The sequence below is a fragment of the Lutra lutra genome, chromosome 16 (assembly GCF_902655055.1).
Source record: "Lutra lutra chromosome 16, mLutLut1.2, whole genome shotgun sequence".
Lineage (NCBI taxonomy): Eukaryota > Metazoa > Chordata > Mammalia > Carnivora > Mustelidae > Lutra > Lutra lutra.
The window spans coordinates 5,291,144-5,318,016 of NC_062293.1; the positions used below are offsets into that span (position 1 = coordinate 5,291,144).

Sequence of the window (26,873 nt, forward strand, 5' to 3'; positions counted from 1 at the left end):
TACCAGGTGTTAGCTGTTGCAGACCTGCAAATTCCTAGAGTCCAACGTTTTTTTTTTTTGTTTTGTTTTTATTTTGCTTAAAATTTAGTTGGGCCACCGGGGCATCTGTTGAGGCTCAGTTGGCTAAGGGTCTGCCTTTGTCCAGGTCATGATCCCCGGGTCCTGGATCGAGCGCCACATCCGGCACCTTGCTCAGCAGAGAGTCCCCTTCTCCCTCTAACCCTCCTCCTTGCCATTGCTCACTTGCTCTCAAAAATTTTTTAAATAACACATTTAATTGGGCCATTGATTATCTTAGGAAGATCACGAAAAATTGGGGAGTGATTTTAAGAATTCTGAACCAAAAGAGGTTGTTCTGCCACAATACTGTTGACTACTTCACAGTTCAGGTAGCAGACATATAACCTTCCACATAATGTTCAGACTGCTCACTACTTTGTAAACATTTTATTTCCAATTGCTGTAGATTCAAGGATATTACTTGTATTCTTCAGAGTGTATAATTCCTTGCTACCTTTCCCCCTTTTACTGTTAGGATTTGCGTTTGGTTCCTACCTGACAAGATGCATTTAGCATGTATTGTTACCCATCCCTGGCTGGACCTGTCCGTGCAGGTGCGAGTACCGAGGAGGTGCTCGGGGCCAGAACTTCTGAACCATGACTGGACAGCTGTGACCCGGCAACCCTGCTTGGGGTGGGCTGCGGGTAAGCCAAACCTTTTTCCTTTGTAAAATTGAAAAAATCCTCAATAAAACCTGTGGTTAACACATGTGTTATGTGCCTTTATTGGGTGACAGTGTTGGGTTCTGTTCTGGCTCCACCGCTTTGATATTTACTTTTTTTTTTTTTTTAAGATTTTATTTATTTATTTGACAGAGAGAGATCACAAGTAGATGGAGAGGCAGGCAGAGAGAGAGAGAGGGAAGCAGGATCTCTGCCGAGCAGAGAACCCGATGCGGGACTCGATCCCAGGACCCTGAGATCATGACCTGAGCCGAAGGCAGCGGCTTAACCCACTGAGCCACCCAGGCACCCTTGATATTTACTTTTTAAAGATTATTTGAGGGGAGCCTGGGTGGCTCAGTGGGTTAAAGCCTCTGCCTTTGGCTCAGGTCATGATCTCACTTCGCATGGAGCCCCCCATCTGGCTCTCTGCTGAGCAGGGGGCCTGCTTCCCCTTCTTTCTCTGCTTGCCTCTCTGCCTATTTGAGATCTCTATCAAAGAAATAAAATCTTAAAAAAAAAAAAAAAAGATTATTTGAGAGAAAGCACAAGCGGGGGGAGGAGAGGGATAGCGGGAGAAGCAGACCCCCACGGAGCAGGGAGCCCACCATGCGGAACTTGATGCGAGGACCCTGGGATCGTGACCTGAACTGAAGGCGGACGCTTGACCGACTGAGCCGCCCAGGCGCCCGTCGCTTTGATTTTCACAATGGAGCCGGTAGGTCGCAATCACTTCCCTAAGCTTTGAGGTGTGGGACACAGAATTGCTCATGGTTTCACACGTCAGTTTTCCAGTCTTAATACATTTCTCATGCCCCACCCCCGCCACCCGGCCACGGGTCAGCCCTCAGAGGAGGTACTGGAACCCAGGTCCTGACAATCCCCGGGGCCGGCGAGAGGAAGAAACCCAACGGCCTTGAAGCCGGTCACCCTTCTCCCCAAGTGGCGTGGAGGCAGCTCCTAGCAACGCGCCCGCCACGAACAGAGGTTAACGGCCGTGGCGGGGCACTCTGGGAAATGTAGTTTATCTCAGCGTCCCCTGCTCCTTTGGTTCTGGTCAATGGCCAGACCGAGGACTACAACTCCCAGGATGCCTCGCGCCTCGCCTCTCTCTGGAACTCCGAGCGACTGAGAGATTGGCGTCCCCGGGGCTCTGGCGCGGGAGGCCAGAGCGAGTTGGGCTCGAGTGGGGTCTCCCCCGCGGCTATGGCTAGCGGCTGCGCCTCCGCGGGGAATGGCGCGTAACACGGGAGATTTCTGGGGCTGGGAGGGGAGTAGGCCGCGCGAGGGGTTGAGCTGGGATGGGCGCGCGGAGGGGGTGACGCAGGGAGGGGCGCGGAGCCTCCGGACCTAGAGGGTGACCCGGAAGGGCCCTTGCTAAGGATTTTTAAATGCCTGGCACGGACCAGTCTGAGCAGATGCGATGACGCGATGGTACCCCGTGGCACTTTTGGCCTTCGCAAACTTCTCAGCGATTCCCCCGGTCTGGGAGGCTGGGTCTGAATCCCTAGGAGATGGCAGAAGCTCTCAGATGTGGTGTGAGACAAAAACTTTGTGTCTGGACTTGTAGGTCGTGAAAATTGCCGTTACAAAGAAAGAGAAACACAAACATTCAGAGTGGCCCCTGTAAGTAATCCCAGATGAATTTTGCATTCTATTAACAGGACCTGCAACACCCGACAAACGAGATGACCCCCTCTGACTCCTTTCTTCCGAGGCATGGGAAGGTCGGTCTTGGTGATGCTCAGGTCGGGTAAGGAGAGAGTGACAGTCTGAGTCAAACCCTTGGCTGTTAATGGATTAAGTCGGCTTTACAGTTAGCGTGAAGGGGAAATTTTCCACCATCAGTGAAAATAGTTTCAACGAGTAAAACCAGTGCTCACATCCACTCTTTGTGCTGAATGCACAAATGTGGTCGTGGGTGTTGCCTGGGATTCCGTATGGGCCATGGTGCCAGGCACCCACCTCCTTTCTGAGTGGGTACCTACCATCTCCTGCATCCTCTTTCAGGGTAAGACTTGAGGACCAATGCACTTTCTGTGAGTGATCTCCAGGCCTTGGAAAGCTCGTTAAGTCACCCAGAGCACTTTGCTTCTCATCTAAGTAGCTCTCCCTATCAGGAATTTTTAATTTATGGAACTAGATTTTAAACCCTTGAAGGGGTAAAGTGAGAGAAACTTTGATGGGCCTTGGACCCAAGCACTGTTAAAGTTACATCACTTTTTTTTTTTAAGATTTTATTTATTTATTTGACCGACAGAGATCACAAGTAGGCAGAGAGGCAGGCAGAGAGAGAGAGAGGAGGAAGCAGGCCTCCCGCTAAGCAGAGAACCCGATGCGGGGCTCGGTGCCAGGACCCCGGGATCACGACTGGAGCCGAAGGCAGAGTCTTTAACCCATTGAGCCACGCAGGCGCCCCTGAAGCTACATCATTTTTAAGCAACCTCTTGAATTTTCTTCATTAGGGAGAATGAGCCTGATGTGGGCAGAATTCAGATGAGCTGGACAGCGCCGGGAACAAGCTACAAGCAGCTCCCAGAGCCTTGAGATGGTAGGCAGAATGCAGCCTCGCACACCCTGCTCCCACCCCCACAATCGTGACTGCCTGGAGAGCTTTAGGGGCTGGGTGACAAGGACCAGGATATGGTCCCTAGAGAAGAATGATGAGAGGTAGAGGTAGAATTGATTCCACACTTATTATATTCTGAGCCTCTGGATAGCCAGCCAGAAGCAGTCTGTGCCTTGCTGGTGCTGAGAAGTCAGGGACACAAAAGAGGGGAAAACCTTCCCAGTCGTGTTCCTTCTTGCCTGGGAGGGTTTGCAGGTGGCATCTGGAAATCAGGGAAGAGGAGAGACTTCTGCCCCCGCCCCCCATGGCGCCCACAGTGGTGTCCACAGTTGGGCTGTTTCTGTGCTGGGAATGAGTATATTCTCAGAGACTCTGGGAGAATATAAAGAGCTTCTGTCTCTAAATGCCATTGGTGCTCCTTTTCCTCTGGTGACCTGGCAAAACGCACAACAATTTATTCTGTATTCTCGGTTTCAGCCACATTCACTGTTCTGATTTTGTTAATGTGATTTGTTTTTCCAATGTTAGGCACCAAAAACCAAGAAGGGGTTGAAAGGTAAGTGGAAAAATCGGATATCACCCTTAAGGCAGAAATAATACCCCATCTTTCATCCAAAAATAACCTAGACATGTTTGTATCTCAATGTTATTTTTTTTTAAAGATTTATTTATTTATTTATTTGACAGACAGAGATCACAAGTAGGCAGAGAAGCAGGCAGAGAGAGAGGAGGAAGCAGGCTTCCCGCTGAGCAGAGAGCCTGATGCGGGGCTCGATCCCAGGACCCTGAGATCATGACCTGAGCCGAAGGCAGAGGCTTTAACCCACTGAGCCATCCGGCGCCCCTGTATCTAAGTGTTCTTGACATCAGTCTTGCCATTTTCCCCCAAAATTGCACAGGAAGCTTTGGTCTTCATAGGGGACTCCCTGTGCTGCCTATTGGCCCTCAGAGTAATCCAGGAATAAATAGGGGCGGGGCCCCAGGGAAAAAGTCCTTGTCAGGCTCCGTATCAAGAAGTATACAGTTGGCATTGAGGACAGTAAAGGCACTTCAGCTGGGTGCAAAACCTCATTTAGTACTTGTACTTTGGGTTACCCCCATGTCCCCCACTTCGGAAAGTGGCCAAGGAGGTGTGCCTCCAGACCAGTATTGGGGGAGGGGGAGTTCTCAGATGGAAGAGCATGAGAACGCTATTGGCACAAAAGAGGCTTGTGTGTGCCTAGAAATCTTGGACGCTTTTCCCAGAGCAGCACATGGGGCTTTATTCAGAGTCTGGAAGATTGGCTTGTTGGCCAGTGTGTCCTGAGAATGCAGGTTCTCCTGAAAATGCTCACTGTTACCCTTTGAGAGAGTTATTTTCCGTTTCTACCCTGGGGTCCTTTGACAAGGCGTTGCGATCTGTTGCTAGAGAGTTGGGAACTGTCTCATAGTTAATGCTGAGAGGGCTGGGTCCCAGTCCCAGCATCTGAGTGCTTTGGTGGTAAAGAGCCTGGAATTGGGAGGAGGTCTCAAGTCATGAGGCTTGTGAAGGACTTTCTTTCCTCCTGAAGTCTTGACGGTTCCTTTTCTCTTTGCTCTAGGCTCCATTGATGATGTCCTTGGTGACCTGTTAGGGGACGAGAGTAAGTGCTCCTTCTGCAGAATCCCCTGATTTAGTCTTGTTCTTTTTTTTTTTTAAGATTTATTATTTATTTGAGAGAGACATCAAAAGTGGGGCGGGTAGTAGAGGGAGAGACAGGGAGAGAATCCCAAGCAGACCCCCCCCTCCCTGAGCACAGAGCCTGATTCGGGGCTCAGTCTCATGACCCAGAGATCATGGCCTGAACGGAAATCAGGAGTTGAACGCTTCACCAGTGGAGCCATCCAGGCGCCCCTCTTTTTTTTTTTTTAATTGAAATCTTATTCACAGAAAATTTACTCTTTTCAAGTGGACAATTCGCTGGCTTTTAGTATGTTCACAAAGTTACATATTATCACCGCGATCTAATTTCAGAACACTTTCATCAAGAAACGCCATGCCCATAAGCAGTCACTCCTGTTCTCCCTTCCCACAGCCCTAGACAGCCACGTTCCCTCCCTGTTCTAGACATACCGTACAAGATGGAATCACTCCATACATGGCTTTTGCACCTGACTTGGTCCACTCACCACGGTGTTCTCGTGGTTCACCCACACTGAGCCTCTCCTGTCTTCATTGCTTCCTGTGGCTGGACCGTCTTCCAGTGTGTGGCTCGACCATCTGCTCATCACAGGGGGTGGACACCTGGACGGTTTCCACATCTGGGCAAGGCTCTTAGGAGTGATGTTCTCAGGAACGTTCAAGTACACGTTTTTATGTGGCCATACGTTTTCAGGTCTTTTGAGGACGTATCCTGAGGGATGGAATCATTTATATGGTAACTCTGTGGTTAACTTTTGGTGGCACCACCAGACTGTTTTCCACAGCAGTCGCACCATGTTGCTTTCCCACCAGCAGCTTGGGAGGGTTCGAGTCTCTCCACGTCCCCAGCGCACTCTTGCTGATTTTCTGTCTTTGTGATCAGGCCCGCCCTCATGCGGACAGATACAGCTGCATCTCATCGTGGGTTTTTTTTTTTTTTTTTTCATCTCTTTAAATTTAAATTCAACTGATTAACATCCAGAGTGTTTTTCCTTTCAGAGGTGGAGGTCAGTGACTCTCCAGTAACACCCAGTGTTCATTCCCCAGTGACCAGTGACACTGACCATCTTTTTCATGGGTGTATTGGCCATTTGTGTATCTTCTTTGGAGAAAAGTCCCTCCAGATCCTTTTTTAAACTTGGGTTGTCTTTTTACTATTGAGTTGGAAGAGCTTCTTACATGTTCTGGATATGGTGCATGTTCCTCTCTGCTGTACTGAGGAGCAGGGCTCCCGGGGGATGGAGAGCTCCCTGGGGGCGGCCAGGCTGAGGCTCCCCCAACCTGGCCCAGAAGAACCCACAGAGCCTGGGCCTTATGTTCCAGCCGAGAGCTGTGGGTGCTGGAACCAGATCGTTCTTCCTGCCCTTCATGGGGTGCAGTGGGCTTGGGCTCCTCAGTGGACCCCCACTGGCATTTAGAGTGAACCTCCTGGGAGAAGGTTTTTCTGGGAGAGCTTGGTGGAAGAAGGTTTTTCTGGGAGAGCTTCTGACTCCAGTTCGCTAGCCAAGTGGCATCATTTCTGTTCTCTTCTCTTCCCAGTGACCCTACCTGAGGAGCCTGTTAAACTAGCTTCACGTGCCCGAGACGCCACAGGGGTGGGCCAGGCGCTCCCTTCTTCCAGGGCTAGAATGAAGTAAGAGCAGGCCTAGCTTGAGTGACTATCACCCCTTCAGTCCAAATACTGTGACCTCCTCATGCTCCCCGCTTTCCACCTGCTGTGTGCCCCCCTCCTGCTCTCCGGTGTCCCTCCCCTCCCCCCCTTTGCCTCGAAGGAACCCGAGGAGTGGAAAGCCGGCTGACCAGGGCTCAGAAGTCCTGGCTGCCAGTCCTGCCAATAATGCTCCTTACTGTGTGATCTTGGATGATTCCCGAACCTCTCTGAGCGTCAGTGTTCTCAACCCCAGAATAAGAGAATTGGCCTAGATCCGTGGCTTTCAGGTTGTTCTTCCAAATTGCTCCTGACATTTGAGAGGAAGTTTTGTGTGTGCTCTGCCCTCCGCCTTCATCTTAGCCAATGCACTTCTGTTTCTCTCCCTCTCTCTTTTTTATTTTTTGAATATTTTATTTATTTATTTGAAAGAGAGAGAGAGAGCACACAAGCAGGGGGAGCAGCAGGCTGAGGGAGAAGCAGAACTCCCTGCCAGGCAAGGAGCCCGACCCGGGGCTCGATCCCAGGATCCTGGGATCGTGATCTGAGCCGAAGGCAGATGCTTAACTGACTGAGCCACCCAAGAGTCTCTCTGTTTTTCTCTCTTCTCTGTTGTTGTTAACGCTTGTTTTTACATCTTGTGGCTATTTTTGTTCTTTTGAAGTACAGTCGATCTCCAGTGTTAAAATGGTCTCAGGCGCCCTGCATGGCGATCAGACGAGTCTGTCGGTAACGCTGTGCTCCCTGCATGGGTTTAACAGATTGTTTTTAAAGGCCCTCTACTGCTTTAAAAAATAATGGAAAGTCTCTGCATTAGGTGGCCTGTGAAATTCCTTGAAGCAGCTCTGCCCCACTTTCCTGGAGAAGTCTTCCAGGTTCCCCGGGGCCATCTGAGCTGCCTGCCTTTCCCGGACTCAGTGCCCTGGAGGGGTAGGGGGCAAGCGGGCACCGAATGTGCCTCTTCGCAGGTCCCTCCTGGAGGACTACACCTTCGGCACCACGGCGGGCCTCACAGGACCTGATGCTGAGGTGAGCCTGGTCCACCCTGCTCCCCACCCATCCTCCTCCGTTACCCCAGAAGCAATGACATAGGGATGGTGGCCGGGAGTGGCTCACACAAAGGTTTAGAAGTTTTGCGATGCCAGTGTGTTCTTTATGTTTATTTATTTATTTTGAGATTTTATTTAATTTTTTGACAGAGAGAGACATAGTGAGAGGGAACACAAGCAGGGGGAGTGGGAGAGGGGGAGGCAGGCTTCCCACCGAGCAAGGAGCCAAACGTGGGGCTCGATCCCAGGACCCTGGGATCATGAACTGAAGGCAGATGCTTAACAACTGAGCCACCCAGGCGCCCCGCCAGTGTGTTCTTAAAATAATACCCAAGGACTGCCAAGTTGACCCAAATGTGACCCCAACGGGCTTTTCCTTCCTCCCAGTGGGATGAGCTGGGAAGTGGAGCTCCCAGGAAGTGTCGGAGTCTTGGGGTTGCCTCTTCTAACTGTGCGTCCCCCAGTGAGCTGCCCGGCCGGCCGGTTACATAATTGGCAAGTGGCACAGTGATGGCCTGTCGTGGAAGGGTTCTTTCCACTGAGGAGGGACGGAAAGTGGCAGCGCTTTCTGGGTCTCCACACGTGGGTAGGTTTGACGTCTGGGGACAGACACTTCAGTCCCAGCAGAAGGCAAGACCTCCTGCCGGTGCCCCGTTGGCCTGGCTCTGCCACTGCTGAGCCCTCTGCCGTCGCAGAAGCAAGGGAATAAGGAGCCAGAGCTTCACTGGGCCTCAGCTAACATGTGTCCTTGCCCTCCTGCGGACTTAGGTGTCCGACATCTCAGAGGCGGACCCACAGACTTTGCTCCAGAAGATGAAGGTATGGAACTAGCTTGCACAGTTCTGGGAGCGGGTGCGGGCGGTAGGAATGTTCTGTGGCAAGCCTTCCCTGTCCCTCACATGTTTCCCTTTACAATTTGTGCTCCCGAGCCCTTCCTAGTCGAGGGACGGGCTCATCATGAGCTGCTGCCCTTCATGTCCTTCTGGATCAAAGTCCGTATTCCCGGTGGCCGGAGATTCGTGTGCTGGGAGCCATGGTCACACACCAGGCTCCAAGTGCAGTGGGGCTGGCTCCCACCCAGAGACACAACCGCACGGAGGGAAAAGAAGGAGAAACTGTCTCCTCTAAGGCTGCTGCTTTTTTTTTTTTTTTTTTTAAGATTTTATTTATTGGGGCGCCTGGGTGGCTCAGTGGGTTAAAGCCTCTGCCTTTGGCTCAGGTCATGATCCCAGGGTCTTGGGATTGAGCCCCTTGGGATTGAGCAGGGAGCCTGCTTCCCTTCCTCTCTCTGCCTGTCTCTCTGCCTGCTTCTGATCTCTGTCAAATAAACAAATAAAATCTTTTTAAAAAAAGAAGATTTTATTTATTTGACAGACAGAGATCACAAGTAGGCGGGTGGGGGAGAAGCAGGCTCCCCGCTGAGAAGAGAGCCCCATGCGGGGCTCCATCCCAAGACCCTGAGATCATGACCTGAGCCGAAGGTAGAGGCTTAACCCACTGAGCCACCCAGGTACCCCTCTAAGGCTGCTTCTTAACTGTTCCTGTGTTTCTCTCCACATCCCCTGCCAAGGCCCCCTCAGTCCAGCTGTGTTCTCATCGGATCAAGCCCAAAGCTAAGCTTGGGAATGGAATTTTAAGACATAAATTCTGTAGAGTTTATAAAATAATCCCCCAGGGCTCAGGTGGCCTACCCAGGGTCTGAAACCTTAAGTCACCTTGACTTCCCCCGCCCTTCTGGCCAGCAGCACCCTCCCGCCTGACCTCATGCTGCTCGTCCCTCTTATTAACTCTTGGTTCCAGGCCAAGGCCTAGAGCTTGCTTTCAGCCTTGGGTTGGGGGGCGTGGGAAGGGAGTGCTAAAGAATTGGAGTCTGTTCCCTTCTTGGCTCCATATTCAGCCTTTTTAACCTCATCTTGAAATCACTGTCCCCCGGGGCCTGCCCGTCGGCTCCCCTGGCTGCAGCCCTCTAGTCCTCTGACTGAGCTGGGTGGTGACTTCAGGTCTCCCCCTCCAGACCCATGAGCTGGGCCCCCACCCCCCAGCTCGCTCTGCCTCCCCATGGTCCAGTTTTCTTTCCCAACTCCCGTTTTTCCTGCATAGTCTCCCCTTTCCCCTGTGTTCGTCACACCTCTGACCCTGGGGTGCCAAGCGTCCTCCCAGATGGAAGTCCTCGTCCCCTTGTAAGAGTCAACATTTGGCAAGTCTGTGCAGGGGAGGGTGGTGGCGGGAGGCCCTGACGGCCTTCCTCTGCTGGCCGGGTGCCTGGCCCTTTGTCACGGCCCAGCGGCAGTCCCTCTGGGAGTCTTCAATCCTGGGGTCCTGCTGTCTTGTTCCCACCATGAAGAGAGCCCATGTGAGAAGCTGTGGCGACCGGGTGCTGGTGACCCTGCTCGGAAGTGGCGTGGAGGTGCCACCCGAGCCCGGGCTTATCTGCGACGGAGCTGGTGGGGACCTTGTGCTTCGGCCCGGTCTCTCACCTGTTTTGCAGGCCAGTCAGGGTCAGTTCCCCACACCAGGCCCCACTTATCCCCCATGGACTATGGAAGCCATAACACCACCAGGCCACTCGGAGCACAGGGGCGTTGAGCACCGCCTAGCTGAGCACCTCTCAGGAGTCCTCCCTCCCTCCCGCTTTTCCAGGACCTGGACGACATGGATGCCGATCTCTTAGGTCTGAAGAGGTCTAATCTGGCCTCTAGCAAAAGAGCTGCAAAGGGTCCTGGGAAGGAAGAGCTGCCCAGTCATCCCAAACCCGCCAGCATAGTGACAGCCAGTGAGAAAGGTGCGGGGGAGAGAGCTCCTTGAATCGAGGGACACTCTGGGGACCGGGAAGGTACTCAGAAGGGAGCTCTCATTCCTGTGGGTTTTCTCTGTCTGTGGTCGGGGAGGGGACAGCTTCCTCCCTCCCTAGTGTGATTACAGGCCCTCTGAGTTCAACATGGCAGCTCCCAGAGAAAGCATCTGAGTTAAACTGGGGAATTTGGTGGGAGCCTGTGTACCTCCCAAGTCCATGACTCTGTTTGGGGTGACATGTGATTGGGGGACCGGAGGTGGCTCCAGACCACGTTTCCCTGGCAGAAGCCTGTTTGAGAACTAGGGAGGTATCCTCTCCACGGCCATGAGCACTCAGCCACCCAGGGAGAAGGGCACGCCATCCCAGGGTCCCTCTGTCATGGTGTGACAGGACCTTGGCTGGGAGAGGCCCAAGCCTATGACGTTGCCTTCTGTTTGCTTCTCACAGGGGATGCTGTTCCTGCCAAGAAGCCCCCTCCCTCTACCAGCAGCTTCGGGCATCAGTACAGAAAGTTTTCCTTCGAAGGTACGGTAGGCCCTGCAGTCACGCTTCTGGGACACTTTGGTTTGGGGAGTGGAGGATCCTGGGTAATGCTCACTCGCTTCCTGGGGTCACGTTGCCGTGTGTGTCAGAGGAGGAGCAGACAGCCGGGGCCACTGGTTCAGCTCCTCAGGAATTCAGGGAGGGACTGATAGTGTTGTATTGGGTGGAGGAGATTTGGGTCACTTATTTGCAAGACTTTGAAGCCAGACACCAACCTGACGGGTTTTATAAAGCATAAGAAGAATTCCCCTTCCTTTTCTTTTTTTTTTTTTTAAAGACTTTATTTATTTGACAGACAGAGATCACAAGTAGACAGAGAGGCAGGCAGAGAGAGAGAGGCAAGCAGGCTCCCAGCTGAGCAGAGAGCCTGATGCGGGACTCGATCCCAGGACCCTGAGATCATGACCTGAATCAAAGGCAGAGCGGCTTAACCCACTGAGCCACCCAGGCGCCCCTCCCCTTCCTTTTCTAAATGCATGAATGTTTTACTTCACTTCTGATGCCTGGGGGATGTTTCCAGAAGGCTGCACAGACAACAGAGTCTGGGGACTCCCAGGAAGGCCCAGGGCTGCTCCCCAGCTCCCTGTCTCCTTGCCAAGGCTGATGTGTGTCCTCTGGGTCCTGAGTGGCCTGTTCGTGTATTAGAGCAGCTAGAAACCTCCCCTAGAGTGATAGCCGCCCCCCCCAACATGGCATAGGGCTTGTTTTCCTGAACAAAGCACGCAGTCTCACCTGTGCTTTCCCTTCTGGCCGTGAGACTTGGAAGACCCATTGGCAGGACTGCTCTCCGACGATGAGGAAGGAATCACCAAGAAGTCCCCTGAGACCGAGAATAAAATGGCTTCCGAAAAGAGCCCGGCCCCAGTCAGAGATCAAGGTAGGGTGGGCTTTTGTTCGTCCTGGGCAGAGGCAGTTGGCCCAACCAGAGACTCCACCAGGCCGGGACCACAGGTCTCAGATCCTGGACCAAGAGATTAGCGGAGTCTCTGAACAAGTGGGTGGGGTGTGGGAGCCCGTGGTGGTGGATCCCAGGTGGCTCTCAGGCTCGGATCCCGCGTGCAGACCAGACACGTGCACTGCTTGCGGCCGCACCCAGAGGTCCAGGTCACAGAGAAGCCACCCTCTGAACCCCTTCAGACACCGCAGTTGAGGGCACGATGATCCGTGGGCACCTGTGCACTGTGTTCTGTCCTCTAGGTCCATCTGCCCCACTCACTCCTGGGGACACCCCGATCCGAAAGAAAGACGTGCTGTTCGATGAGGAGGACGACGTCGTGGCCGCCCCGCGGCTTGGACACAGCCCCACAGCAGAAAGGAGGCCGACGGGTGACCAGTAAGGGTCCTTAGGAGCGGAGAACCCCAGCGCACGCGGCTGCCTGGGGCCCAGTGAAGAGCTAGAGGACAGGCGTGGCGCAGGCCCCCCGGCGCCCCCCGCGTTCACGCGTACCAGTGTGTGTCCTGTCCCGCAGGGAAGGGCCCCGTCCTGCTCGCTCCAGGCTGGATGAGCTGCTGGGTCGGGGCACTGCCACCAAACTCCTGGCCCGCCCGGGCACTGGGGAGCACAGGGAATTCAAGCTGGACAAGAAGTACCAGAGGCCCCAGGGTGAGGACGCTTGCGGGGCAGGGGCGGCGAGGTGGGGGGGCTCCCAGACCACGCTCGTACCGCAGCCCGTAATGAGAAATACGCGTACATCACAACACACGTTGTCATAACCGGGGCAAGAGGGTCACGGGACGATCATTACTGTGTTCATTGTTCTGTTATTTTTTTATTTTTGCGCTAGCAGATGTATAAATACATTGGTTGCGACTCACAGAATTGTTTTCTTGACCTGCCAATAGGTAGCAGCCCCCAGTTTGGAAAAGATCGCTCTAGACCAGTGTTTCTCAAAGTGTCGGCCCAGGGAATAGCTGTTGAGAACCGTTCTCACGGCCCGGGCAGCCCACCGGCCTCCTCTAAAGGACGCCTGGGGCAGGACCCCGCCGGTGCCTTTTCCACAGGTGATGCCCGGCGTGCAGGATCCTGAGGCCTCGAGCTCACTGCCCGCGCTGCAGCCCTGCCTCCCCCATGGCAGCTTCACCCCTACGCACTTGCTGACACATCAAGCTAGCCGCTCGGTCTTTTTATTTATTTATTTATTTTAAGATTTTTTAAAAAATTTATTTGACAGACAGAGATCACAGGTAGGCAGAGAGGCAGGCAGAGAGACAGGAGGAAGCAGGCTTCCCGCTGAGCAGAGAGCGCGATGCGGGACTCGATCCCAGGACCCTGAGATCATGACCTGAGCCGAAGGCAGCGGCTTAACCCACTGAGCCACCCAGGTGCCCCCCCGCTCAGTCTTTTTAAACAGAGCTCTGCAGCCGCAAAAGCGCCAAATTCCCTTGCTCAAGATCACAGGCTTCTTCATTTCTAGACAAGGAAGATCCCTGGGGCGATGAGGACTTCACCTTTGGGGCCTATCAGCCCACCGTGGGCTCCAGCGAGGGCCGCCAGTCCCGCCGGCAGTCGGTCAGGTAAGCGGGGCCTGAAGAGAGCCTGGCCTTGGGGGCAGGTGCCCACCAGGAAGGAAGAGGGGCCCCAGGCTCCCCAATCCCACTGACAGTCCTATTGGGGAACCAGGTGTACGAGGCCCAGGGGTGGCTGTCTGCGGGCGCTGAAGCAGGAGGAGGTCTGCCCAGTCCTGCCCATCCGGGCCCATTTCCTAACGGCCTCCTTGAAAGGAAAAGGAGGAGGTGCCCCCCGCACCTCCTGGAACCCTTAAAGCCATAAACGGCTGAGGTCAGCCGACCTCACCAAAGGTCGTTCGGTTCCAGGGTAGCGAGACTTTGAACTTCAGTGGCCTCTCCTGCCCACCATCCGCTCCCCCGGAACAGCCCTGGGGGTCCACCGTGACGCCTGGCCGCAGGCTCATCCCTGTACGCAGCAAAACTTCCAGTTAGTGGTAGAATTTTCAGAATCTGGAGTTTTTTTCCCGGTACACATTTTCAGTCTTATATTTGGAAATAATTTCAAACTGACTGAGGAGGTGTAAGCGGCCGCGCTTGTTGATGCCATGCCATGTTGGCTTTGCCAGCCCCTTCTAGATAACCTGCACACGCATTGACATTTCTCCTACTTCCATTACGTTCTTAGATCTCAGAACACGCTACCAGGGACCAGTAATGCTTCTAGGCAGTGGCCAAATAAACGGACACAGACATTGTTGATGGGAAAACCTAAACCACTTGCTCTAGCTCATTGTTCTCTGGACGTGCCCATGGTGGTCGTTCGGTGCTGTTTGCTAGGGATGGACTTGTCCCCTGTTCACGTGGTGGAATTCAAGATGTCTGCGTTCGATGGCGTTCTACCCACAGCGCTCGGCTGGCCGCTGCGCCTGAGCTGGCACGGGCACTGTGCTCACTGGGCGGTGGCTGGCTCCATGGAGCCCCAGGGAACCTCTCACTCCTTCATGTGGGCCATGGAGTCACCCCCCGAGCCCCGGAGGGAAGGGTTGGTCAGGGGGCTCTTAGGATGGCTGCTTGCCCTGCCTTAGACCCCCTCCTCTCTTGTCTTGAAGTAGGTTCTTAGCAGAAGGTGGTGCAGACACCAAGGGAGAACCAGGCTCCAAGCAGAGCACGCCAGCGGCCTCCAGCCCCACGCACCCCAGGAAGGGAGGAGCCGACTGGTTGGGCCTCAAGGATGACGACCTGCTCCCCACCTCTCCCACCAGAGAGGCTCAGCGGGGAGGCTCTGCACTCTCCACTCCTTGCACGTTCCCTTCCAAGAGCCAGCACTCGGCCCCAAGCCGGCACTCGGCCCCAGCTGGACTGCCCTCCTCCTCTCTGGGGCCAAAGCCACCCACGGAGGGTGCGGGTTTCCCTGCCAAAGCCAGCCAGACTTCCCAGCTGGGAGCGTCTGAGGAGAGAGAGGAAGAGGATTGGCTGAGCCACGCCTTGTCCCGGAAGAAGTCGCAAGGTCTGGCCAGGGAGGAGCACCCGGAGGCCTCCAGGAGCCAGAAGAACCTGGTGGAGGCAGTAGGAAGTCTCCCTTCCAGCAGGTACAGGCTTGGCCTCTAAGGGAGGGAAGGCTGGGCAGGAGTGTGGGGGGCCAACCTTGCCCATCCTGGTGCCTCAGTCAGGAGTGCCAGCTTGCGCCGCCTCTTAGCTGTGCCTCTCCCCCTCTCCGGACACTGCAGAGAGAGCTCCCCATCCTTGCCCCGGTGCAGACTGAGGGGATCGTGGGCGGGGGGCTGATGACACTCACACCCTGACTGTCGTGTGCACAAGGGCTGACTTGATCAGGTGGGAACAGAGGGTAACCTGATGTGACAAAGGTGCAGCCATCTTGGTGCTTCTGAGCAAGGGCCCTGCCCATGATGCCCTTGGGGTCCCAAGAAACCCCTTGTCCAAATTATTGGGGCCTCTGCTGGCCTGAGCTAAGGGACATGACACGTGTTCGTGCTTTGGGGGAGTCCCAGAGAAGACAGTGGCTAAGGGACGACTCTTGGAGAAAGCCACCGAGTGGCAATCCTGTGGGGCAGGACAATGAGTGACCTCTGGGAGCAAGAGGGCAAGACTGGGATGGTCTGGAGGAAGTGGCAAGATGCCGTGTGACCCGAGCGAGGAAGAGGTGAAGTAGGCAATTGTGTGACAGGCCGGGGACATCACCCAGCCCCAGGGCTGAGGTGAACGAGGAGAGTAGCTTTGACCTCCATCTGAAACCAAGGTAAAAGCTTCCCTTTGGCCCTGAGAGCCAACCAAGGTGGGCGGGAACCACAGACAGCAGAGGAGAGGAGTCCAAAGGGAGCTGGACCTGGCCAGAGAGTAAGCAGAGCCCCGGTCTAACTCAACAAAGCTATGTGGGCCAGAACAAGGCCTTGAACTTGAACTTAACTCTGGTGTCTGCAAGGTGTGGATTGTTTTTTGTTTTGTTTGTTTTTAAAGATTTTATTTATTTATTTGACAGAGAGAGATCACAAGTAGGCAGAGAGGCAGGCAGAGAGAGAGGAAAGGAAGCAGGCTCCCTGCTGAGCAGAGAGCCTGATGCGGGGCTCGATCCCAGGACCCTGGGATCATGACCTGAGCCGAAGGCAGAAGCTTTAACCCACTGAGCCACCCAGGCGCCCCTGGATTGTTTTTCCTTAGATTGTCAACAGATGGTCCTTGCCATCCACTGTGTCCTAGCAGGCTCTGCGGCCAGGAAGGGGTCCTGGAAGCCCAGAGGCTCAGACTCAGGAGGAGAATTCCCAAGATGGGATGATGGGAACAGGAGAGGCGCTGAGGGGACAAATGGCCAGCAGCTTCATACTCTGGCCTTGTCCCCACCCAGCCATGTCCAGCCTAACTGGAACCTTCTGCCACCTTTGCTGTAACATTTACTTCCTCAGCCAACCTGTTCCCAGCTCTCAGGTGTTTGAGCAAGCAGCCGCTGGAGGGCCCTTGGGAACAGCGGCACAGAAGCTACCAACAAGGCCTGCCGCTTCCGGGTATGTCCACAGGGGCCGGGGCGGGTGAGAGGCTGGGTTGGGCCTCCGTGGGCCTCCGTCCTTAGAGATGAGGGGCAGCCGTGCTGGGCTCTGACTCGGCGCATCTGGCGTATGGTATTTGACACTTTGAATGGGGCCTACCCACTGAGGGGACCTGAAGCCGGCCCCATCTCCTTTATGCGACCAAGTCCTCATTCTCAGTAAACGGCCAGCCACCAGGCCTTTCCAGTCAACTCTCTGAACCTATTCCTTCACAGCCCACGCCAACCCTCTCCTGGCCTCCCTGTGTTCTACACAGCAGGCTGCTCACCTTGCCACCACTGCCCCCCGCAATCTCTGTGTCCTCAGGTCCCCTGTGACATGGAACCAGACTGCCCTGACCCTCCCTGGAGGTGACCCAGAGAGGGGAACAGCTCTCAGAGACCTCTGCAGCACTGGTTGGTTTTCTGCTTTGTTTGTGCTTCCCACTGGGGTGGAAGAGGTGCTGAGCTTCCTTTGGGGTCTGGGAAGACAAATAGGGCCGGACTCCCGAAGTCACAGGGACACACGTGACCTCCAGGCCTCGGAGGGCCTCCTGCTCACTTCTCTGCTACTCATTTTCAGAGCCCGCAGCTTGTGTCCCGAGCTCCCAGGAACACCCAGGGCCCCCTGTGCCCATCCAGGTAGGCAGGGCGGACACACGGGAACAGGCCTTGGGCCCACGGAACCACTCTCCGGTGCTCAGAGGCAACAGCCGTGGTTTGAGCCGATGGCCTGCGGGAAGTCGCGTGTCGGCGGGTCTGACGCCCCCCGCCAGCGCTTCCCTTACCCTCTAGCCTCGCCACTGTCAGGCAGACGTGGCTGCTACTTTGCCAACTCCGGGAGGGAGGCAGAGTTTGGCATCTGTACGGGGGCAGCCAGGAATCCTCCAATCAGAAAGCAAGGCCGCGGGTGTCCCGTTGTTCCATCTAGAAAGCCGCCTCCATGGCTGCCGTCCTCCCCCTGCTGTGCCGCCTGTTCCCTGGGCGTGGGAGGCAGTCACCTCTGGGCCTGGCTGGGAGGAGACCCCAGAGACCGAGCCCCAGGAACCCAGCAGTACCTTTGGAGGCGGCGGGCAGCGGGCAGCCTGCAGGAGGTAGCGAGGCGCCCGACGTCTGGACACGCGGCCTGGCCGAAGGAAGCTTCTGTCACAGCTGAGACGCTGCTGGTTCTCAGCTGCTGCTCTAAGAATCTGGAACACCTGCTGGGGAGGATGTGCTGAGGGAGGACGGCAGGGACAATGACCGCACAACTCCAAGGCCTCGTCCTCGGCCTCCTGGTGTCACGTCTCTGTCCCCATCTGCGGCCACAGATCAGACGCAGGGCCTGGGAGGGCCAGAGGTAGCTGCGCTCTGCTGAGTCCCTGTCCCCTACCTGGACCATCTTCCCCCACCTCTCCTCCAGCCCCTGCTCGCCGAGTCCCTGGCGCGGAGCCTGTTGCCCGGCTCAGAATACCAGAGGCAGCTCCTAGCCACACAGGTGCGGCTACAGGGCAGCACCGCCGAGCTCCAGGCCGACCTTCTGCAGAGCCAGGCCCGGCTGGCGGAGCTGGAGGCCCAGGTGAAGGACGGAGGAGCTCCGGGCTGCGGGGGTCAAGGCCCTGCGGCCTGGAGGGCTTCCCCGGGTGGTCCAGGGAGCCCACCTCCCCACCCTCCCGCCCTCTGTAGGTGCGGAAGCTGGAGCTGGAGCGGGCCCAGCAGCGGCTCTTGCTGGAGAGCCTGCAGCAGCGGCACGAGACCGACCTGGAGCTCATCGAGAATGCTCACAGGTGCCCACCGCTCTTCCCGCCCGGGCTTCCCTAGCCGATGTGCCCAAAGAGGCTCTTTGGCTATCTGCCCTCACCCTCTGAGCCCCACGGCTGTGTGTTTTGTTGGCAGAAACCGTGTAAAGGTGCTAGAAACGTCGTACCAGCAACGGGAAGAGCGGCTGCGGCGGGAACACGAGGAGCTGTCAGCCCGCTATCTGTCACAGTGCCAAGAAGCCGAGCAGGCCCGCGCCGAGCTCACAGCCCAGCACCAGCGGCGCTTGGCGGCTGCCATGCAAGAGAAGGACCAGGAGATGGAGCGGCTCCGGGAGCTGCAGCGGTGAGGTCGAGGCCCCGGGGGTGGCAGGCAGAGGCAGGCTGTCTTTGAGGACGGCCAGATGAAGTCCATTCCCCGGGGACCCTGAGCAGCAGAGGCGCGACCCCTTCCCTTCCATGTGAGGACCGAGGCAAGGCACACTGGCCCATTGCCCCCTTTGGGTGGAGGGCCCAGCCCTCCTCCAGCTGCCGGGTGGGCGTCCCTGCAGGGCCCCACCCAGCTCAGCACAGGGCAAGGCCCTCGCCTGCTAGCGTCCGAGTCTGGTGACTGACGGACCGTGGAAGAGGTTCACACTCCTGGGCCTGGCGTGTCTGTCTGGGTGCCCGTCTGGATGAGAACAAAACCAAGAAAGGGCACATAAAGGAGCCGGTCGGTGGGCAGAGCAGGCTGTTCCACACTTCTCAGATTGGCCGGACGAGAAAAGGCTACCTACACACCCGTCTTTTCTCCGACGTCAAGTGTCCTTTGCTAAGTCACAGAAGGAGTCTCCCTCTGTGAATGCCTGTGGCATTCAGGTCCCAAGACACACAAGGACGAGGAGCCAGGGAAGCAGAGGCAGTGCCTAGAGGAGAAGAGGAGGAAGAGGAGGAAGGACAGCGAGAGCACTGACTGCCGAGCCCTCTGGCACAGCTCAGTGCGCGTGCTCACTGCCTCCCCTCCCATCAGGGCCTCTATCCTGGAGATGCGCCGCGACCATGAGGAGCAGCTGCAGCGGCTGAAGCTGCTGAAGGACCGAGAGATCGACGCGGTCACCAGCGCCACCTCCCACACGCGGTATGGGCGCCATCTGGGCCCCACCCGCTCAAGTCACAGGGCTGGGGCCCCGAGGCCAGACTGACCCAGTCCCCCCGGCCCCAGGTCCTTGAATGGCATCATCGAGCAGATGGAGAAGTTCTCCAGCAGCCTGCACGAGCTGTCCTCCCGCGTGGAGGCCTCGCACCTCACCACTGCCCAGGAGCGGGAGCTGGGGCTCCGGCAGCGTGACCAGCAGCTCCGAGGTACCAGGTGGGCCATGGGCTCCCCCCTCCCCGCACCTCCATCCCACTAGGACGGTGGGCGGGCCCTGAGCGCCCTGTGGCCCCCCAGCCCTGCAGGAGAGGCTGGGCCAGCAGCAGCGGGACATGGAAGAGGAGAGGAGCCGGCTCCAGGAGGTCATCGGGAAGATGGAGGCGCGCCTGAATGAGCAGAGCCGGCTGCTGGAGCAGGTGGGCCACCCTCCCGCCGGCGGGACCTGTCTCCCCGGCACCCCAGGGATGCCCCCAGCGCTCCCCTTCCCTCCCTTCCTGCCCAGGCCTGTCACATTCCTCCATCCACTGAAGCCTGTGCCCCTGGGCTCTAAGAGATGCATTTTTGAACTCCTGCATATCCTTTTCTTCGTGCTGGGTTATAAGGTGATATATTATGCTGAAAAAATTAAAATGCAGTTAGCAAATAGAATTAAAATTACCCACTGGCCAGAGAGCCACTGAGGCGCTCCTGTCTCTCCCCTAGACTTATCAGCATGAGATACAGGTGTGTTTGTGTCCTGAGTCCTACGTATTCAGTTCCTCCTCTGGTGACTTAATCCCCTGTCCGAGCCAGGCACAGTCAAGTTCCTAAGCTCATGCTAGCGTGGTCCCTAGTCCCCGGCATACACCGTTTCACACCTGTCCCTGCGGTGGATGGGAGATAGGCAGGCAGAGTGCCACAGCTGGCATTTCGGGGGCCAGGGCTGTGGCTGCTCTTCAGCGGTAGTGCGGAGCTCCTAGGCCTTGGTATAGCTCATCGCAGCAGCTGGGCCCTGGGAGCCTGGCTCAGCACCTGTCCTCCTGCACCTCTCTAGAGGTGTTTGGGGCATAGTGTGGGAGGGGCGGAGGCGGGGTGGTTTGCACAGCTCCCTGGGGCGCACTCAGGCCGGACAGAGGGGGTGGGCGGAGCGTCCAGGGAACATGTGTCCTCAGCCCTTACCTGGCCCCCAGGAGCGATGGCGGGTGAACGCCGAGCAGTCCCGGGCTGAGTCCACGCAGCGTGCTCTAGAAGAGCAGAGGAAGGTCATGGTCCAGCAGATCTCCATGGAGCGGGAGGAGCTGGAGAAGGCCAAGGTGAGTGCAGCCACGCTGGGTACAGTGGTGACCCCTGCCACAAGCCTAAGGACGCTCACCCTGTGCCCTGGCCCCCTTGTCCCAGAGCGCCTTGCTGGAGGAGCAGAAGTCCGTCATGCACAAGTGTGGGGAGGAGCGGCGGCGCCTCGCGGCCGAGTGGGCCGAGTTCTATGCCCAGCAGAAGCTGAGTAAGGAGCGGGCCGAGCGTGAGGTGGAGAGGGCGCTGCAGGTAGACGCGCAGCGGGAGGGGACCCTCGTCACCCTGGCCAAGGTAGGACCGCGAACCTCCAGGGCAGCCAGGAGCTCAGCAGCCCTGCCCTTTCCTTCCCCGGCCCTCACTGCTCCTCCCTGGGGATGCGTTCGCCTAGCAAAGTGCCTAGAGATAACAGGAGCATAGAAATGAAAACAATAGTCATGTAATAATAACTTCCTTTGATTGTCCTACGTGTTTTATACACGTTCTCGCATTCAGTCATCATCACGTTCCCCTGACTTAGATATTCTAGAAGCAAGGAGTCTGGGCTTCAGACGAGTTGAGCCCCGGGGTGAGAGGAAGCGCCGAGGCTTGGCCCCAGACCTTTCTGACCTGTCCTGGGACCCCTTGCCCCACCGCCTCCCCCAGAGTCAGGGTGGATGGGAGCCACGGAAAGGGTGGGGGGGGGAGTTTGCTCCGGAGGGGGGAACGAAGCCAAGGCCTTGCGGTCTCCAGGAGCAAGCCGAGCTGAAGGTCAGGGCCAGCGAGCTCCGTGCCAAGGAAGATCAGCTGGCAGCCGAGAGGGAGGCCCTGGAGCGGGAGCGCCAGGAGCTGAGGCTGGAGAAGGAGAGGGTCAGCGCTGCTGCCCTGCGCACCAGGCTCCGCGCTGAGGAGGTGGAGAGCATGAGCCAGGTGCCTGGCGGCTGGGCTCCGGGGGATGTGCCCGCGCAGCCCCCCACAGCCCCTGCCGCTGACCCTGCGTCCTCTCCACAGATGGCCTCAGAGAAGCTGGAGGAGGGGCAGCGGGCGCTGCGCGAGGCCCAGCAGGTGCAGCAGGAGCAACAGGCTCGACTGCAGCTCGTCCAAGAGCAGCACGAGCGGCTGCGGCAGCAGGAGCAGCGCGTGCACCAGGCAAGCCACCCCCCAGCTCCGGCCAGCCCCTCCGCCCCCTCCCACCTTCCGCCCTCACAGCCACGTCCTTCTCTCTCCGGGGTTGGGGACAGGAGCATCTGAGTCTGGCCCAGCAGAGGCTGCAGCTAGACCACGTCCGACAGGACCTGCCCTCCAGCCCCGCGACGCTGCTCCCCAGGACCCAGGGCCCATCAGCCTCCTGCCTGAGTGGTGAGTGGCTTCCAAAGGATGGGATGCGGGCTGGGCCGGCCGCCAGGGGCCAGTGCCAGGAGCGGATTCCCTCCACTGGAGGTCGGGGCCTGTTACAGTCCTCTCGCCAGTCCCTGGTTACACAAGCAACACGTTTTTTAGGGAAAACTAAGAGATAAGAGACGGGAAAACTGCTTTGTAAAAAGTTACTCTCGACCTCATTCTTTAACATTTGGGGGCATAGCATTCTACATTGTGTGTATGTTTTAAAAAGAAATCAAGATCATCTCAGTTGTTTTCTTTTTTTTTTTTTTTTTTTAAAGATTTTTTTTTTAAGATTTTTTTTTTTTTTTTTTTTTTTATTTGACAGAGATCACAAGTAGACAGAGAGGCAGGCAGAGAGAGAGAGAGAGAGGGAAGCAGGCTCCCTGCTGAGCAGAGAGCCCGATGCGGGACTCGATCCCAGGACCCTGAGATCATGACCTGAGCCGAAGGCAGTGGCTTAACCCACTGAGCCACCCAGGACCCCCTCTCAGTTGTTTTCTACCTTGATTGCTTTCATTCAGAAACATGCACAAGCAACATGTTTTCCTATCAGTAATTAAACATTTAACCATAATTCTTTTTTTTTTTTTTTAAGATTTTATTTACTCATTTGACAGAGATCACAAGCAGGCAGAGAGGCAGGCAGAGAGAGAGGGGGAAGCAGGTTCCCTGCGTAGCAGAGAGCCCGATGCGGGGCTCGATCCCAAGACCCTGGGATCATGACCTGAGCAGAAGGCAGAGGCTTTAGCCCACTGAGCCACCCAGGCGCCTGACATTTGGCCATAATTCTTAATCAGCACCGTTGTCTGTTATGTTCCGTGTTTTTATTGATTCCCTACCGAGTGGGTATTTTTGTCACTAAGATCAACACCTCAGTGGAAGTGTTAGTATGTATCTCTCTCTCTCTACACCTTTGCCTGATTATTTCCCATGAGTAAATCGCTAGCATTGGACTTGCCAGGTAAGATCCCATGAGCATCTTCCTTTTTGTTTTTGTTTTTTTTTGTTGCTTTTGTTTTTTTTTTTTTGTTTTAACGATTTTATTTATCCATTTGACAGAGAAAGACACAGTGAGAGAGGGAACACAAGCAGGGGGAGTGGGAGAGGGGGAAGCAGGCTTCCCGCTGAGCAGGGAGCCCGATGCGGGGCTCGATCCTACTACTCTGGGATCATGACCTGAGCTGCAAGCAGACACCTAACAACTAAGCCACCCAGGCGCCGCCCATGAGCATTTTCAGAGGCTTTTGAAAGTCGGTGGAAGTGCCCAGAAGGTTAGCCTGGCTGCTGCCACCACAATGGTGAAAGGCCCCAGGGATCAAGCTGTGGCTGTTCTGCTGTCCCCCTACGCCGCCACCCCTAACCTCCTCCTCCGCCCCTGACCTTTGCAGCCATTGTGGCTCCTGCTCCCACCACGCCCCAGTACAGCCAACCCCCCGCCAGCCTGGGCCCCTCGCACCTCCACGCCAACTTGGTGCTACTGAGGCATATGGCTGAGCAGGTAAGCGTCCTGAGCAGCAGGTGGCCCCAGCCTGAGCCGCCCACTGCCCCCTGGGGCCCAGGGCTCCTCTCTTCCCACTGGTGGGAGGCAGGAAGGAGCCCACTCTGGCTCCAGGGAGGGCTGAGCAGCCCCTACCTTGGAATAATGGGCAGATTGCCCACCAAGCATGTCTAAGACGCGTGCTCCAGGCCTGGCTCTGTGGGAAGCAACCTGCATCATCTCGGTTGAGCTTCCCAGTAACCCTGCGATCGGAATGATAGGAGAGGTCACTCACGGAGCACTCCCTGGGTGCCGGGCTCTGTGCTCAAAGCTGTTTGTGTAGTACGAGCCCCTACCCATCCCCCGGGCCCCAGTCCTACAGGCGGGTGATGTTATTATCCCCAGTTTAGAGGCAGGCTTACAGAGGTGAAGTCATGCGCTGACAAGGGACCTCACCATGGCTGTGTCTCACTTCCGTGCCCCCACCACCCCCGCTGCATCCCAGAGCCAGGGAGCAAGTGGAGGGAGGGGCCCCGAGTGACGGCTGCCTCCACCTTGCCCTCAGTCCTGCGAGCCAGCATCCCTGTTCCCAGAAGAGGGTGTAGGAGGGATCCGGGGAGGGGGGCACTGCTCACCCAGCTCTGCCTTTCAGGACCGTGACTTCTTGGAGAATGAGCAATTCTTCCTTGAGACCCTGAAGAAAGCCTCCTACAATATGACATCCCATTCAGCCTGAGGGGCGCCGCTGGTTGCTCGCTGGAGGCCTCCAACCCTGGAAAGCTCTCCCCTGGCTGCTCCACTCTGAGGAGCGAGTGCCCAGGGCCTGATTACAGCTCCTCCTGGGGACAGGGTGCGAGCACATCCTCTCTGCACACTCCAGCCTCTAGGGCCTGAGGACCAGTGGCCTCTGGAGAGATGTGATGCCGAGGGTGCCCCATGACCCAGCCAGCCACAGCCTCGGTTCTCCTCCCCCGGGCCTCCAGCTCAGATCCAAGGGCTCATTGGGCTCTGTGGGCCCGTCCCGTCCTCAGCAGGCAGGTGGCTGGGGGATGTTTTCTCCTGGGCCTCTTCTGAGGCAGGGGAGTGTTTTTGAGAGACACCACGGGCAGGCTCCTGGCCTCCCTGTCTGAGAGGTCAACTGAGACAGCACGGACTTGCCTCCCTAACTGGGACACAGAGTCAGAGCACATGTTTTGAGGCGCCTTCTATCCTCCTGACCAAGGAGGCAAGCGGGGGCACAGAGAGGGCAGGGAGGGCGCGTGCCCAGCCAGGTTTTACCTCGCAGTCTTGTGCTCTCAGGTTGGCTGGCAGAAAGTCCCTGCCTCCTTCCAAGCTGCCTGACTCACTAACCAGCCCTCACAAACTCTGGCCTGTCGCTTCTTGTAACTAGGGCTTCCCAGAGGCAGGGCTGGGCGTGACAGTGGGGTATGGTGAGGGACCGTTAGAGAGGCCTCTCCTGTCCACCTGCTACGAAGCCACAGCAGCTGGGGGCAAAGACAAGGGAGCCCCTGCCGTAACTGGGGTGGGGGGTAGAGAGCCCTGGGGACCCCCACGGGGCCTTACCCAGAACTGCTGCCCCTTGGGAGGGCGCCTTTGCCCTTCTCCCTGCAGGGGCGCCGGGAGAGGGGTGGCGGCTTGGCAGTTGTCTCAGCAAACTCGAGGATGGATGGACTCCAGTAAGAGAACCACGGTCACTCCTGAAGTGGCTTCCCTCGGCCAGCGACTAGTTACCTTCCCCTGGAGGACAAAGGGCAGAGGATGACGAGGCTGAGGGGTACCAGCAGGCTGCGTTTGTCTCTGCTCCTTCAGAACAACTTTCAGAAGGATCTTCATTTACCAGCAATTTCCAGCCTTCGTCTTGGACCCATTAAATTGGTGTATTCTTAGCAACTGGGTTGTTAGAACTTGGCGCGACTCCTGAGAGTTTACGCTTATTTCTTAGACGGGTTCCCCTGTAGCACCGTTACTGCTGTGAAGCCGGCTAGTGCCGGGACCTTCTGGAATCGCTGCACTGACTTCTGTCCTACCTCACACATGAAGGGACAGAGGCTCGGGGAGATTAAATCGCCTGCCCAAGGTGACAGTAAATAGCAGGGCCTCTTCTTGGGGGCAGATTCCAAAGCCCCAGGGTCTCAGCCACCTCATTCCGCTGCCTCCTTCCAGAAGACCATGCTGCACACCGAGCTCTTGTGGGGCACGAGATCTCCAAGCTGCTGCTTGGGGCGGTGCCTCCACTGGGGAGGGAAGCATCAGTGTCCCCTTGGAAACATCATGAAGCTGAGAATTCAGCTTGGTCTCTCCACAGACACCTAGAGGAGTTGGCCCTGTGTGAAGAGCTGCAGGGCTGTAAGCATGGGCACAGCCTGGCAGGAGCTGACATTGACTTAGTACCCGGACAGAGGGGACACCCGGCAAGGAGACCCACAGGGGCAAGCTTGGCCTTCAAGACAAAAAGAAATGAGTGTAGAATTAGGAAGCCAGTCTGTATGGCCTCGTTTACCTTCAGGGCAGTGGGTACGCACTCCCTCTTAAGTGGTGAGCCTCTATTTGTGCTTTAGAAACCACATCCAGACTGTGGACACGCTGGAGGGGGCGGGTCAGAAGGCTGCTTGCAGGGGTGCTGGGGAGACTGAGGACAGCACTCCTGGGGGTGGCAGTCAGGCGTCATGGAAACGTGACCCCACAGGACCTGATGTCTAGCATGGAGGGTCAGGAAGGAAGAGGTGTGGAGGAGGACCCCCAGATTTCTGGCTGGGACCACTGGATGGTGTCACTGGATGAAACAGCGGAGTAGAGACGGGCCGCCGGCCTTTGGTTGTAAGATACTTAGTGCCTCTGACTGCTCTGTATCACTGCCCCTGGCGCTAAGGTGTGGGAGGTAGCTTGCTTCTCTCCTTCCATCAACTTTTACCCCAGCCCACAGACTAGAGGGCTACACAGCTGTGTATCTGCTGCTCCTTCTCCCTTCAAAATTATAAACTGCACAAGGTCATAACATGCTTAATCCATTTTGCTGTAGAGATAAGTACCGGTGTTAAGTGAGAAAAGACGCGGGGGGTAGGGGCACTACTTCCACTTCAAGAGCCATCCGTGCTCGTTATTTGCTTCCGTTGATGCATGTGGAAATCCGTGCTCAACTTTCAAACAGTTCAGTTCCAAGCGAGCCCATTCTTGGAGCGTCCTAGGACACAAGACGCCGGCGTTCGAGGACCCGCGCGCCGCTTGCCTCGGGGCCCTCTGCAGAGGGGCAGGCTGCAGCGTACGCCTCCTCGTGCCGGCAGGCCCCGGCTAGGGGCCCGGACTGCCCGCAGCTCCGCCCCGCCGGCCACCGGGCACTGCCGGAGCTCGCCGCCGTCGCCCGACTGGGGGAAACACCTCGAGCCTTTCGGGAAGGAGGAATCGGAGCCCCGGCGGGGGCGGGGCTCG

At 56.6% G+C, this 26,873-nt stretch overlaps 1 protein-coding gene across 7 annotated transcripts; it reads left to right on the forward strand.

The window, feature by feature from the left end:
• The first annotated feature begins 2,021 nt into the window (after positions 1-2,021).
• Positions 2,022-26,661, forward strand: FBF1 (Fas binding factor 1). Of its 7 annotated transcripts, none has more exons than XR_007123302.1 (31): positions 2,023-2,450; positions 3,189-3,274; positions 3,821-3,848; positions 4,873-4,914; positions 6,492-6,585; positions 7,569-7,629; positions 8,418-8,468; positions 10,290-10,431; positions 10,891-10,968; positions 11,744-11,863; positions 12,184-12,319; positions 12,456-12,589; positions 13,401-13,500; positions 14,544-15,023; positions 16,353-16,451; positions 16,800-16,888; positions 17,055-17,113; positions 17,874-18,029; positions 18,137-18,237; positions 18,347-18,553; positions 19,217-19,324; positions 19,409-19,548; positions 19,637-19,755; positions 20,509-20,631; positions 20,717-20,902; positions 21,341-21,517; positions 21,599-21,736; positions 21,829-21,946; positions 23,359-23,468; positions 24,100-24,297; positions 25,059-26,661. XR_007123302.1 is itself a non-coding variant. In XM_047706580.1 (31 exons), the coding sequence occupies exons 3-31, from the start codon at positions 3,272-3,274 to the stop codon at positions 24,181-24,183; spliced, it is 3,483 nt and encodes a 1,160-aa protein (XP_047562536.1). In that variant the 5' UTR covers positions 2,023-2,289; positions 2,388-2,450; positions 3,189-3,271; the 3' UTR covers positions 24,184-26,659. The 7 variants fall into 7 exon arrangements, 6 of the variants coding, with proteins under 6 accessions (XP_047562540.1, XP_047562536.1, XP_047562537.1 ...); XM_047706580.1 differs by having other exon boundaries at positions 2,023-2,289; positions 2,388-2,450; positions 24,100-26,659; XM_047706581.1 differs by having other exon boundaries at positions 2,023-2,261; positions 2,388-2,450; positions 24,100-26,659.
• The last annotated feature ends 212 nt before the right edge of the window (positions 26,662-26,873 follow it).